The following is a 12,563-nucleotide window of genomic DNA, read 5'->3' on the forward strand; positions in this document are numbered from 1 at the left end:
CCGAGGATGGTGCCTCTTCCTGTTCGGGCGGCGCTCGGCGGTCGTCGTCACCGGCCTACTAGCTGCCATCGATTCTTTTCTTTTTGTTTCTGTTAGTTTGGGCTGATTGGGTGCACCTGTTTTGAGTTTAGTTTGGTGGGTAGGCTATTTAAGGGCAGGTAGCCCGCTGGCTGTTGTGCGGGCTTGTATTCTGTTATGTTGGTGTTGGATTTGTATGTGGATTTTGTTATTTTCTCGAAACAGTTTAGTCCGATGTTTTTGGTCTCATCTTTTCATGCGCCCGTGTGTTTTAGGGCATGATCGTTTTCCCTGTGTATTGGAAATATAAATCCACGTTTCTTGAAACCTGCTCTCTGCGCTTGACTTCATCCACCCAGTTCTCCTAGCAGCTCTGACAATAAGAACATCCAATAGTCAAAGGTATATGAAATATAAATCGTATAGAGAGAAATAGTCCTATAATTCCTATAATAACTACAACCTAAAACTTCTTACCTGGGAATATTGAAGACTCATGATAAAAGGAACCACCAGCTTTCATATGTTCTGTCATGACGTTGCCCTCTTTGGGTACAGCGAGCACCATCCCCCTCTCTCTGTCTCCTACACTCGGGCTGCTGCGACCTCAGGTCGTAAATTCCTGGAGGAGATTATCTCCTCATGGCCACAGTATAGAGACAGAGGGAGTTTTCATAGAGAGAACAAAGGAATTTCTTCCACCTCACAGAACTTGAGGTCCGAACAACATTTATGTTCTGGAGAAGGTATAAAAGATCGGTGAAGAATCCAGCTACAAACTGGTCCGTTTGGTACAATTTTGTGAAACTCATGGGAGACAATACGGCCACATTACCATAACGCTGTTTATATAATAGCCTCAGTAATGAGGCTTACATCTAATTGTTGTATAAGATGAATGAGTGAGGATGATGCTGTTTGTGAAATTGTGTAATGTGCTTTTGGACTGTTTAATGAAGGAAACTCCAATTCCCTTTTGGAGTTTAACTAAATCAGAGAACTGCCCATGAGCACAGTTAAGGTCGGGCATCCTGGGACAGGCCCTTTTCTGCTCTTCCGAATAAAACACCCACCCGCGTTTTCTATCACCAGACAAGCTTACCTCGATAACGAGAGGGCCAAGGTTTGAGAGGAGACCATAAACCTAAGGTTTGAGTAGATGGCTGAATCTTTTAACCACACCACGTGGTTAAACTCTTAGACTATCGATACCGACAGAATAAGAACAAGTCTTTGATATTAATTACTAGTCTGCAGCTAGGAATTCGGTATCATTTAACGCAAAGACCGACAACCGCCGAAACATCTATTCTATAACGACATGAATGAATGTCACTCTGAACTATTCATTCTAACCACGACAGAGACAGAGAGAGGGCGGACAAACTCTCCAACAGAAACATACTTTTCAACAGAGATCCCGACAACACACTGAGCGTAAATATATTGATTGATTGCAATTATTCCCGAATGAGTGAGCGTTCATGTGCAAAGGATTAGCATTTCAATTGTTATAATTATCAACTTTGTAGTGATCAGTTATTCAAATATCTGAAAGTTATATTAGGAAAATTTTATAATCTGAATATTTTCCTTGGTGCCCCTACTTCCTAGTTAATTACAGTTACATGATTAATCAGTTTAATCGCGTAATAATAATTACAGAGAGTTATTTGATAAATAAGTCTTCAGTTTAATGATGCCAAAGACACGACAGTTCTCATGTTCTGAGCAAGGAATTTAAACGTTAGCTTTTTTACATGGCACATATTGCACTTTTACTTTCTTCTCCAACACTTTGTTTTTGCATTATTTAAACCAAATTGAACATGTTTCATTATTTATTTGAGGCTAAATTGATTTTATTGATGTATTATATTAAGTTAAAATAAGTGTTCATTCAGTATTGTTATTGTCATTATTACAAATAAACAAAGAATTCGGCCAAATAATCGGTATCGGCTTTTTTTGGTCCTCCAATAATCGGTATCGGTATCGGCGTTGAAAAATCATAATCGGTCGACCTCTAGTAGACACCTGAATAAGATCCAGGAAAAGGTGGAGGCAGGGAGGTCCTCAGGCCGAGAGAGAAGGGAGGAAACTGTAGTCACAAGGCTGAGACTGGGACACACCAGGCTCAATAGTACAATGAAATTGGTGGGGAAACATTCAACTAGAAGGTGTGATCATTGTAAGGAGGAGATGGAGACAGTGGAACATGTTATATTTCAGTGCCAGAAATATGTGAGGGAAATGGAGCGATTGTTATTAGATTTGAGGAGTAATGGGGTTGAAGAGCCATGATTAAGTGAACTTCTGGGGAAATCTTCAGGGGATGTAGTATTTAATTATGCATTTCGTTTCCTTAGGGAGACGAGATTATTCGGTAGTATTTAGACCTTCACTGCTTCTGGTCCACACTCCAATCCAGTTGGTGGCGGTAATGCACCTTAACGTTGGTTGCCAACCACCATATAAAATCCACAAAAGGCCATGGCTGCATTCCAAACACTTAAAAGACACACCCTCTCCCCTCAGATTAAGTGGACACTTCTGAGGATGTTTGACGAGTTTACACTTGCAGGGCAAGGGAGGAATTAATTAATTTTAAAATGGACCTCCCTTTCCCGGAAATTCGTCACTCATTAGGTCGGAGCTCGGGGCGGCAGGTAGCCTAGTGGTTAAAGCGTTGGGCCAGTAATGGAAAGGTTGCTAGATCGAATCCCTGAGCTGATCTTAACTGACTTGCCTGGTTAAATAAAAATAAAATAAAAAATAATTTGGCCCACAGGTGTGTTTTCAGTCATCATGGAGCCACCAGTAGCTATTGTGTGTGCTTTATATGTGCTACTGTCAATTATGATTGCATGTCTAATTAAATTAACTATATATTTATTGTAATGAAACAGCAGGGAGCAGGTCTCGAACACATGACCTTCTAGCCCGATGTCTGGCGCGCTATCGACTGTGCAGCAAAAGCATGCTCGTCGATTTCCGTGCTTACAGAGTCGATTTCCGTGCTTATAAACCCAGGGTCATTACACTCCTTTCAAGGAGCGCGTCCTCGCGCCTCTACGTCTTACGCTCACCGGCCAAGCACACGCACTGTCGTGGATGCAAGGTCCGATCACTTCTGACACCAATGTAATGAAACAGCAGGGAGCAGGTCTCGAACCCTCGACCTTCTACCCCTTGGTCCGGCGCGCTATCGACTGTGCCGCAAAAGCATGCTCATGCGGCAGAGTCGATTTCCGCGCTTATAAACCCAGAGTCGTTACACTATTCATATATATACGCCTTCTGTATGATAGCTAACTAATGGATGGTAGCTAACTAATGGATGGAACTAGATGGAACTTTTGAATAAATACGTTTTATTTCTACAATTTCCAAAAGCTAACCAAACAAAAACATAATTACTTTGACGAGATGTTTGTGCATTTGTAGCACAATTTATAACTTATTTACATTCGTTTTTACTTGTATGTTGACTTCTCCATATTGAAGTAGAGTTTCTGGCAGACTTTTCTTTGTGGATGTACAATCATCGCGAATTGAATTATGGGGCGTTTCAGGCGCCGAGTGAACAGAATTGTACACTCGCAAACTCTATCAATAACGAGGGCTGGGGGGCTTACGTTGCGAAGTTCCCTTGTTTGGTTAATCATTTCGACCAACGCAGGGATTCCCCCAAGGTCATAAAGCAGGGTAAGTGGAGCCCAGATCAACCCTAATGGCCTCATAGACTGCCGGTCCGTGATTGGTCTGTGTAGCTAAGCGGGTAGCTAAGCAGTAGCCAACCAGCAGAGCTCGTGACTTCACGCCACAGACCGGACACTGGGGCTTGAGTCTAACATAATACCTGTACGCCCACGAACACACTGTTGAGTTCAGCCTCAGTTTGAAACTCTTGCCAAAGTGTTAGAAGGGGAATATTAACATTTACTGTTGTTGATACAAATGTTTAAATTCCATGCATTATGGCAACGATGTCTTACTCTTGACAACTTTTCATTCTAATGATATGAGAACCCTTTTCACAATGAGGTACAGACACTGATAATTTCTTATTTAACTTGCTGCAAGAAATATAGGGATGTAAAAAGACTCCAAATCCACCAACATACAGTTGACTATTCTTATAATTCCTTATCTTTAGCCATCAGGGGGCACTAGAATTCCACCCCTTTCGCTTTAACAGTAGGTGTTCATAACAACAAGGGTTCAGCCTCATTTACCTAATGCTAATTTATAGATGCGCCAATCACAGATGGAGAGCATCATGTCTACCATGCCCATCATATTCTTTTTGCTGTCACTTACAAAATCATGCACCTTTGATATCCCGCTCATGAGTATCCCTGTATTCATGAATAAACAGAATATTCCAAATTTAAATTAATATGGGTTAATAGGAATAGTAACTGAAATGTGGATATGTTTCTTGCAGTGAAATTATACAACACATGTCAATTTTGTTTCGGGAACAGGAGTGGAGAAATATGATTTCTTTCTTTCAGCATCTCTTGTCAAAATTCAATGCTTGTGTTATGTGTTATCTTTTACACTTTTAAGCAAGCAGCCAGTATTTCAACCACACAACATATGCACCCAAGACGAATTGAAGTGTTATCATAAACATGTTTTCTCAGCTTTTAATTTCCTTAAAATCGGTTAAACTGATGACATTCAGACATTTTGCACTGGACCAAACATAATCACACAACACCCATGATATGCGAAACTGAGCTTGCACAGACTGTAAATAAGATAAGATATTTACATATCCTGTTTTAGATCACCATAACCCAGGCATCTGATCTGGGTTTCTTATATCCGGGATACAATCTTTTAGGGTTATTGTAAACTGGATATGATGTTTATATGTGTCAACTCAAACAGAATAATTGAGTATCCAGAATAATAACAGGATATTGGTGTTCATGTCAATGTGGTCATTGATGGCATAGAGCAAGTGCGAGTGTACCCATAGAGCAAAGCAAAAGTAAAAGCAGGAAGAGTAACCATCAATATGTGCTGTGATTTGATTCAACTCAACTGACATTACAAAAAATACATTCCATTGCATGAGCCACAATAACTGGAGAAAAGTTACATTCGTGAGCATCTTTAAATTAATGGGTACAAACACTTTTAAAATGCCCCATGTACATTGTGAGAGCCTCAAATAAGTTATGTATGTTCTGGAATAACACAAACTATAGCCAACTAATCACTATAATTAGCAGCATGTACAGTAGTGGCTGTTTGTTTACACCATCCTCTTATCATCTCTTTCTTACGCTAGATTTAGAATCACATGAAATCGTCATGGTCTCCTGCTTAATTTACTGGACGAGACGTGCTCTGGCCGGATTGAGTAGTGACAGATGATGACTTTAGTGCCCCAAAGGGGTTGCGCACAAGGCAGTCGGTGATCTGTGAACACACATGGAACATTTCAGCGCAGTCAGTCCCAACGATGGTCAAAGTTGGGTAAATGTCTGAGAGCTGATGCAAGGACTTCAAAATGAATCAGATGGAGTTGCTGTATAAAATAATCGTATTCGGTATGGCGGTATAAGGGATAAAATAAAAAATAAAAGCACATCGAAACTTGGCTGATCGCAATCTGATCAACGGGACGGGACGTCTCCAAGTTCGTTAAGCAAAACCTTTCCACCATCGAGACAGTTTCTGATAGCTCAATGTATAGTTTATGTGACGCACGCAGTGCACAAGACAAGGCTGTATTCTTACAGGTGCTATTTTGTAGCCTACACTAGTCAAGCTACTCTTCTTGGGTTGTTGAAACTCACGAAACTCCGAGACTGGAAGTTACATGGAATAAAGTGACAGCCAAAATGAGCATTTACTCTCATATCTGGAGGTTATTACAGATATTCCTAGCGACGATCGTCACAGTTGTCACCCAAGGTATGTGCCTTTTATTGTAAGTGAAAACTAGCCTGAGTGATTTTCTGCATATACCTATATTAATTTAGATTATATTTTGCTCTATTCCATGGATGTTTTTGATTGGTATAGCCTAAATGTAGTTATAGACTCTTTATGGTGTTGTTCGAATAGTCTAGACGTGTATTCTAGTTTATTTCCTATAAAATAATATCAAACTAGTAGCCTTTTAATAATGTTTGTTTTGTCTCTTTATAATATAATTACGATCGAGATGTTGATGACACAACCTAGACCAGCATTTCCCAAACTCGGTCCTGGGGACCCCAAGGCGTTCACGTCTTGGTTTTTGCCTCAACACTACCCAGCTGACTCAAAATATCAAAGCTTGATGATGAGTTGATTATTTGAATCAGCTGTGTAGTGCTATGGCAAATACCAAAACGTGCACCCCTTTGGGTCCCCTGGACCGAGTTTGAGAAACGCTGAAATAGCCACTGTTACCCGTGTGGTTCAAAATGTATTTAACTTATAGTTTCCTTTGAAATTATATACCATACTTGTATGTCTACAATTGACATACACACTGACCAAGCCATCAGTCAAATGGCCTACCAAAATACATTAGGCCAAAGAGGTCCACTTTAGCCTAATTAGGCCTACTCCAAAGAGCATGGTAAACAAAGTTTTTTTTAATTTGTGGTTGATCTTATTGATTTGTGCTGATGTAACATTGCTGATGTGAATTTAGTTTTTTGCAAACCTCTATTTCTGTCTGGCGTTATGGCGGCGCCAAATACATGCTCTGGCAATTTCGACTTGCCAGCACTCTGCTATTTTCCAACGGTGTCGCCAGGGTCGGTAATTTGCCTGTTTTATATAAACTCAATAGCGCTAGGTTGGAAAGATGTGTCCTTAAAAACATGCGCCAATGTGCCAATTTCACGCAGCGCTACTCGTGATATTTAAACTGGTTTTAGCAGTAATGCAATTGGTTATGCCATGGATTTTGCCAGCAGAGGAGCACAATAGCCTAATCAGTAGCATATAACCAATGTTTTATTAAAATATAATTAACAGCAAAACAGTCAACAGACATTCTCGTTTTTTCTTTATGTTGGACGTAATTATTTGTCCATGCAGCTTCTGTGCAAAGTTTGGACTCATTAGGCTTATCTGTGATGCACATTGAATGAAAGGTGTCAGTGACTGTAGGAAGGCTTTTTAGGAACATAAACTTATAACAATAGACTGCTTATTGTTTTTCCTTTTATCATAACAAAAATGCATCTTCTGTGTTGATATGTAGCACCCAACAGTAAAATCGCGGGAATTCCGATCCCTGGCCTTGGTGCTGAATCCTCTTGTAGTTTAGGCTATTTATTTGCCTGTTCATTTGTTTATCTTTCACGTGGCAAAGTCCAAAGTCACTAACAGGCCATATCAGGCGATGGTACTGTAAGCTAATCTTATTATAATGTTTGGCCAATGTCCAATTGTCCATGGCTCTAACATGCAGTGCATTTTCGAAATGTGAATGCTATGTGTGTAGCCGAATATTTTCATGTTGAAGCCAATTGCTTCTCTGTTGAAGCCTGACACACCCCTGAACCTTTACCACCAGCACTAAGATTTACTATTGCGTTAAGTAGCGCTAAGATTTACTATTGTGTTAATTAGGGCTTAAGATTTACCATTATGTTAGGTTTGTTAAAATAGAGCCCTATAGTATGTGTAGGATGTACTGTGTACCGGTACCTCTGTTACATTGGAGTATCACCAGTTTATGCACTTTAAATCATATAAAATGTTATTTGTCACATGCTTCATAAACAACAGGTGTAGACTAACAGTGAAATTCTTACTTATTGCCCTTCCTAACAATGCAGAGAAAACAATTGAATAATAATGGGACAATAACATGAGAAATAAAGACACAATGAGTAAAGATACCGTGGCTATATATATGGGGTACCAGTACAGAGTCAATGTGCAGGGGTTACGAGGTAATTGAGGTGTATATGTACATATATAGGTAGGGGTAAAGTGATGAGGCAACAGGATAGATAATAAGCAGTAGCAGCATATGTGATAATTCAAACGAGTTAGTGCAAGGGAGAGGCAATGCAGATAGTCCAGGTAGCTATTTGATTAACTATTTAGCAAGTTCCACTCATGAAATGGACACACATGAAACATTTATATTGCTTTCATTCCCCAAGTTTAGTGACAGTGTCCAGCAGAGCTAGTCCAGAACTCATCATTGTGCTCATTCACATCACCTCAGTATTGAAATGGACAAGACCCTGTGGACTTTAATTACAAACCCAGCAATATTCCACATCACAAAGGCATTTGCTAAAAAGCTTTTAACTGCCTCAAAGACTGCTATTTCCAGGCGATGTGGCCCTCCTGAATTATAATAAACAGACTGGATAAAGAGATAATAAAAAGGGAGAAATCCTGATAAAACAGATTTTTAAAAGCAGCTTTAAGAGTCTCATTGGATATAGCAATCTCTACCAATCCCACACAGGCCTAAGCATCTCCCTCCCTCCCTCCCCTCCCTTTCTGTACAAATCTGATCAGTGCTCTATCTCGTTTGTATGTTTATGTAGCAGTTGCAGGGACATAGGGTCTTTTCAAGAGTAAACCACCATTTCTATTAGGAGAGCTTTGTCCCTGAAATGCTTAGGTCATGCCTGACCTTTCCCCTGGGGAGAGGACACTGCCATTATGGAAGTAAACAACATCTTGACCTAAACACAGGCTCTCTTCACCACTTCATGTGGAATAAGTGAGATATCTGTGTCATGGCTCCGTCAAGTCGTTGGAAATCAGATCACTTACAGGCTGTTCTGCATATATGGAAATGGCAGGTAGCCTAGCGGTTAAGAGTGTTGGACCAGTAACTGAAAGGTTGCTGGTTCAAATCCCCAAACTGACTAGGTGAAAAACCTGTTTGTGCTCTTGAGCATGGCACTTAACCATAATTGCTACTGTAAGTCGCTTTGGATAAGAGTGTCTGCTAAATTACTGAATTGTATTTTAGCACATTAGAATGCATGGGGGACACTTATCTGCATACAAACATGATATTATTGCAGAAGAAAAGGAACAGGCAAACTGTTACTGGTCATTCAAACGCCATGCATCATAGGCCAGGTTTGTTTTAGTGTGTGGTCAACCCAAATCAGTGGGTTCCATCAAGACAAACTCAAATTGAATAGCTTGTCAGAGCGTGATAGATAATTCTGTATTAAAAGAGACAATGTATTGTATGCTAGTTGGTCTCAATATAATGCTGACAATAGCATACAATGACAGCATGGGTAATGTTTTGTTTCCTAGTAACAACCAATAGCCTACTGTAATAGCACAGTACTGTAAGTAAAGATAGCTTGTACTCATGACTGAGCAGTACTGTGCTGTCCAGAAATTGATCAGCTGACAGCTTTACCTCTACTGGGAACAATGCCAAGCAGACCTAAAGACACTTATAGCCATGTCATTAATTAGCTTTTGCCTTAGTCTCCTCACTTTTTTTTAATCAACCTTATATGTTTCACTGTGTCCAGTGATGCTAATGGTACTGTGGTACTGTTTTTACCCCCAACATTAGAACATAGGGCCCTATGTAGTCCTGTCGGGCTCCCTGTTCCTAGCATTCAAGTAGTGACTTATTCTGAGAAAAGAGACACATTATGTTTAAAGGTTGCCTTAGTCTTACTTCATCAGTTCTGAAAATCTCTCTCTCTCTGCTTTTACATATCTAATATATTATATTTAAATTGTTATTACTATTGCTTAATGCAAGTGCTTATTCCCTAAAGATAGACACCCACTGTACAAATCTAACCTATTCACAGATATTTTCATTTGGAATCAACTAGAGAATTTGGAAAATAGATTTGATTAACAGCATATCATTTTGCACTCGGTATATGGATTCAGTTGTGCATTGTTTTTCCTTTTGCATTTGAAGAGCAAAGCAGTTGATCCTTGTAAGAACGAAAACAACTATGTCAATGGAGACATTAGAGAAGTGCTTTTCTGTAGGCCAGAATAGATATTGTTTAGGTGGACAGGGAAAAAGAAAAGTGAAAGGTCTCAGTCTCCAAGTTGAGTGATTGGCGCAGCTCTGTGCTGAAACAGCTGGTGGAGGGATTTGGCATTGTGTTTATCAGCTGGATGCAATGCTTTCATAATGGGTAGTGAGGATGGATGTACAGTATAGGCACAGCATATACACTATATATACAGAAGTATGTGGACACCACTTCAAATTAGTGGATTCGTCTATTTCAGCCACACCCGTTGCTGACAGGTGTATACTGTAAAATCGAGCACACAGCCATGCAATCTCCATAGTCAAACATTGGCAGTAGAATGAAGTGCTCAGTGACTTTCAACGTGGCACCGTCATAGGATGCCACCTTTCCAATTTCTGCCCTGTTAGAGCTTCCCCGGTCAACTGTAAGTGCTGTTATTGTGAACTGGAAACGTCTAGGAGCAACAATGGCTCAGCCACGAAGTGGTAAGCCACACAAACTCACAGAACGGGACCGACGAGTGCAGAAGCGCGTAGAGCGTAAAAAACGTCTGTCCTCGGTTGGAACACTCACTACCGAGTTCCAAACTGCGTCTGGAAGCAACGTCAGCACAATAACTTTTCGTCGGGAGCTTCATGAAATGGGTTTCCATGGCTGAGTTGCCGCACACAAGCCTAAGATCACCATGCGCAATGCCAAGCGTTGGCTGGAGTGGTGTAAAGCTCATCGCCATTGGTTTCTGGAGCAGTAGAAATGCATTCTCTGGAGTGATGAATCACACTTCACCGTCTGGCAGTCTTACGGACGAATATGGGTTTGGTGGATGCCAGGAGAATGCTACCTGCTCGAATGCATAGTGCAAAATGTAAAGTTTGGTGGAGGAGGAATAATGGTCTGGACTGTTTTTCTTGGTTTGGGCCAGGCCCCTTAGTTCCAGTGAATGGAAATCTTAATGCCACCGCATACAATGACATTCTAGAAGATTCTGTGCTTCCAACTTTGTGGCAACAATTTGGAGAAGGCTCTTTCATGTTTCAAATGTTTTATTTAACTAGGCAAGTCAGTTAAGAACAAATTCTTATTTACAATGACGGCCTACCCTGGCCAAACCCTCATGACACTGGGCCAATTGTGCTCCACCCTATGGGAAGAAGAACAGTTGCAGCACATCTCCCTCCTGCAAAGATGCAGAAGCAGAAAAGGCCCAGTGAGTGCTTATTCACAGCGGTGGGAGATGTTGCCAGCTCTGGTATTAAACAGCACATCTGCCAGTAGCCACTGGTGGAGACAGCCCAAGCCCAGGCCCCAGACCCAGCCTTCTCCTACAGAAAAAGATTGAGACACGTCTGTGTGAGAGAAGAAAATAAATCAATTTGTGTTTCTCTTTGGGTTGTCGCTACGTAGACATGGCTCCGTTATGTTTCCCTGACTTTGTAAAGCTTTCCAACGAGTCCACAGCCTCAGTACGATGGCTGCTCAGCGATAAAAGCAGGCGAAGGAGGGATGATGTCACACGCCACAGACCATGAGGGACAAGACCAAGTTAAATTTACGAAAAGCTCCAAGCCCTCCTTATCAGGATAAGGTAAGACCCAGATGCAGACCGTGTCAAAGTAACAATGTTTATTACAGCAACAGAAGCAAAGGTACAGGACGGCAGGCAGGCAGGCTCAGGGGCAGGCAGAGTGGTCAGGCTGGCGGGTTCAGGGTCAGGACAGGCAAGGGTCAAAAACCAGGAGGACGAGAAAAACAGAGCCTGGGAAAAGACCGGCGCTGACAGGACAGACGCTGGTAAACTTGACAAACAAGACGAACTGGCAACAGACAAACAGAGAACACAGGTATAAATACACAGGGGATAATGGTGAAGAGGGGGATGGAAACAATCACAAAGACCGGTGAAACAGATCAGGGCGTGACACTCCTCCTCCTCAGGAAAAAAGCCATCAACAATCCATTGACAGATGTGCCGTTCTCTTTTGTCATAATTTGACAAATGGAACTAAAACATGTGTCTCTACAGATGCAGATCATTATGTCTGTAATCTTAGTCAACTCTGTGGTAAGCACAAGTTTATGACAGTTATGGGATCAAGAATAGTTGTCAAGAGGGACATTGTTGATGATATCTACAAATAGTTGACTTGTCACTGGGGTATGTGATGCATGCATTGTGTATTCTTAGTTTGACATAGTTCATGATGAATAGAATCACATTACATTGCAGGGCTCATAGGCTAGTCTTTCAATGAGGTTGTCCTCTTGGCAGAACCGAAAATGTGCCCATTTTTCATGAACAAGCATCTGACTTTATTCTGCAATGCAAGCTATAGGCCTACCCTTAAGAGGATAATAGACTTGGTTTCATTATTTTTGAACAGACAGTTTATTAACTGGCAGTTTTGAGATAATATCCGGTAATGAGCTCATACCAGGCAGTTGGTGCTTTGCTCTCTCTCTCTCTCTCACTCTCTCTCTCTCTCTCTCACTCTCACTCTCACTCTCACTCTCACTCTCACTCTCACTCTCACTCTCACTCTCACTCTCACTCTCACTCTCACTCTCACTCTCACTCTC

General features: G+C 41.1%; 1 protein-coding gene across 1 annotated transcript in view; it reads left to right on the plus strand.

The window, feature by feature from the left end:
* Positions 1-5,421: 5,421 nt before the first annotated feature.
* The window catches only part of LOC111958060 (transmembrane protein 132D), a 66,057-nt gene continuing 58,915 nt past the window's right edge, over positions 5,422-12,563 (plus strand). The window contains exon 1 of the mRNA XM_023979243.2: positions 5,422-5,955. Coding sequence (XP_023835011.1) covers positions 5,883-5,955 — 73 coding nt within the window. The 5' untranslated portion in view covers positions 5,422-5,882. The remainder of the gene's footprint in view (positions 5,956-12,563) is intronic.

This window comes from Salvelinus sp. IW2-2015, linkage group LG33, assembly GCF_002910315.2.
Source record: "Salvelinus sp. IW2-2015 linkage group LG33, ASM291031v2, whole genome shotgun sequence".
Classification (NCBI taxonomy): Eukaryota; Metazoa; Chordata; class Actinopteri; order Salmoniformes; family Salmonidae; genus Salvelinus; species Salvelinus sp. IW2-2015.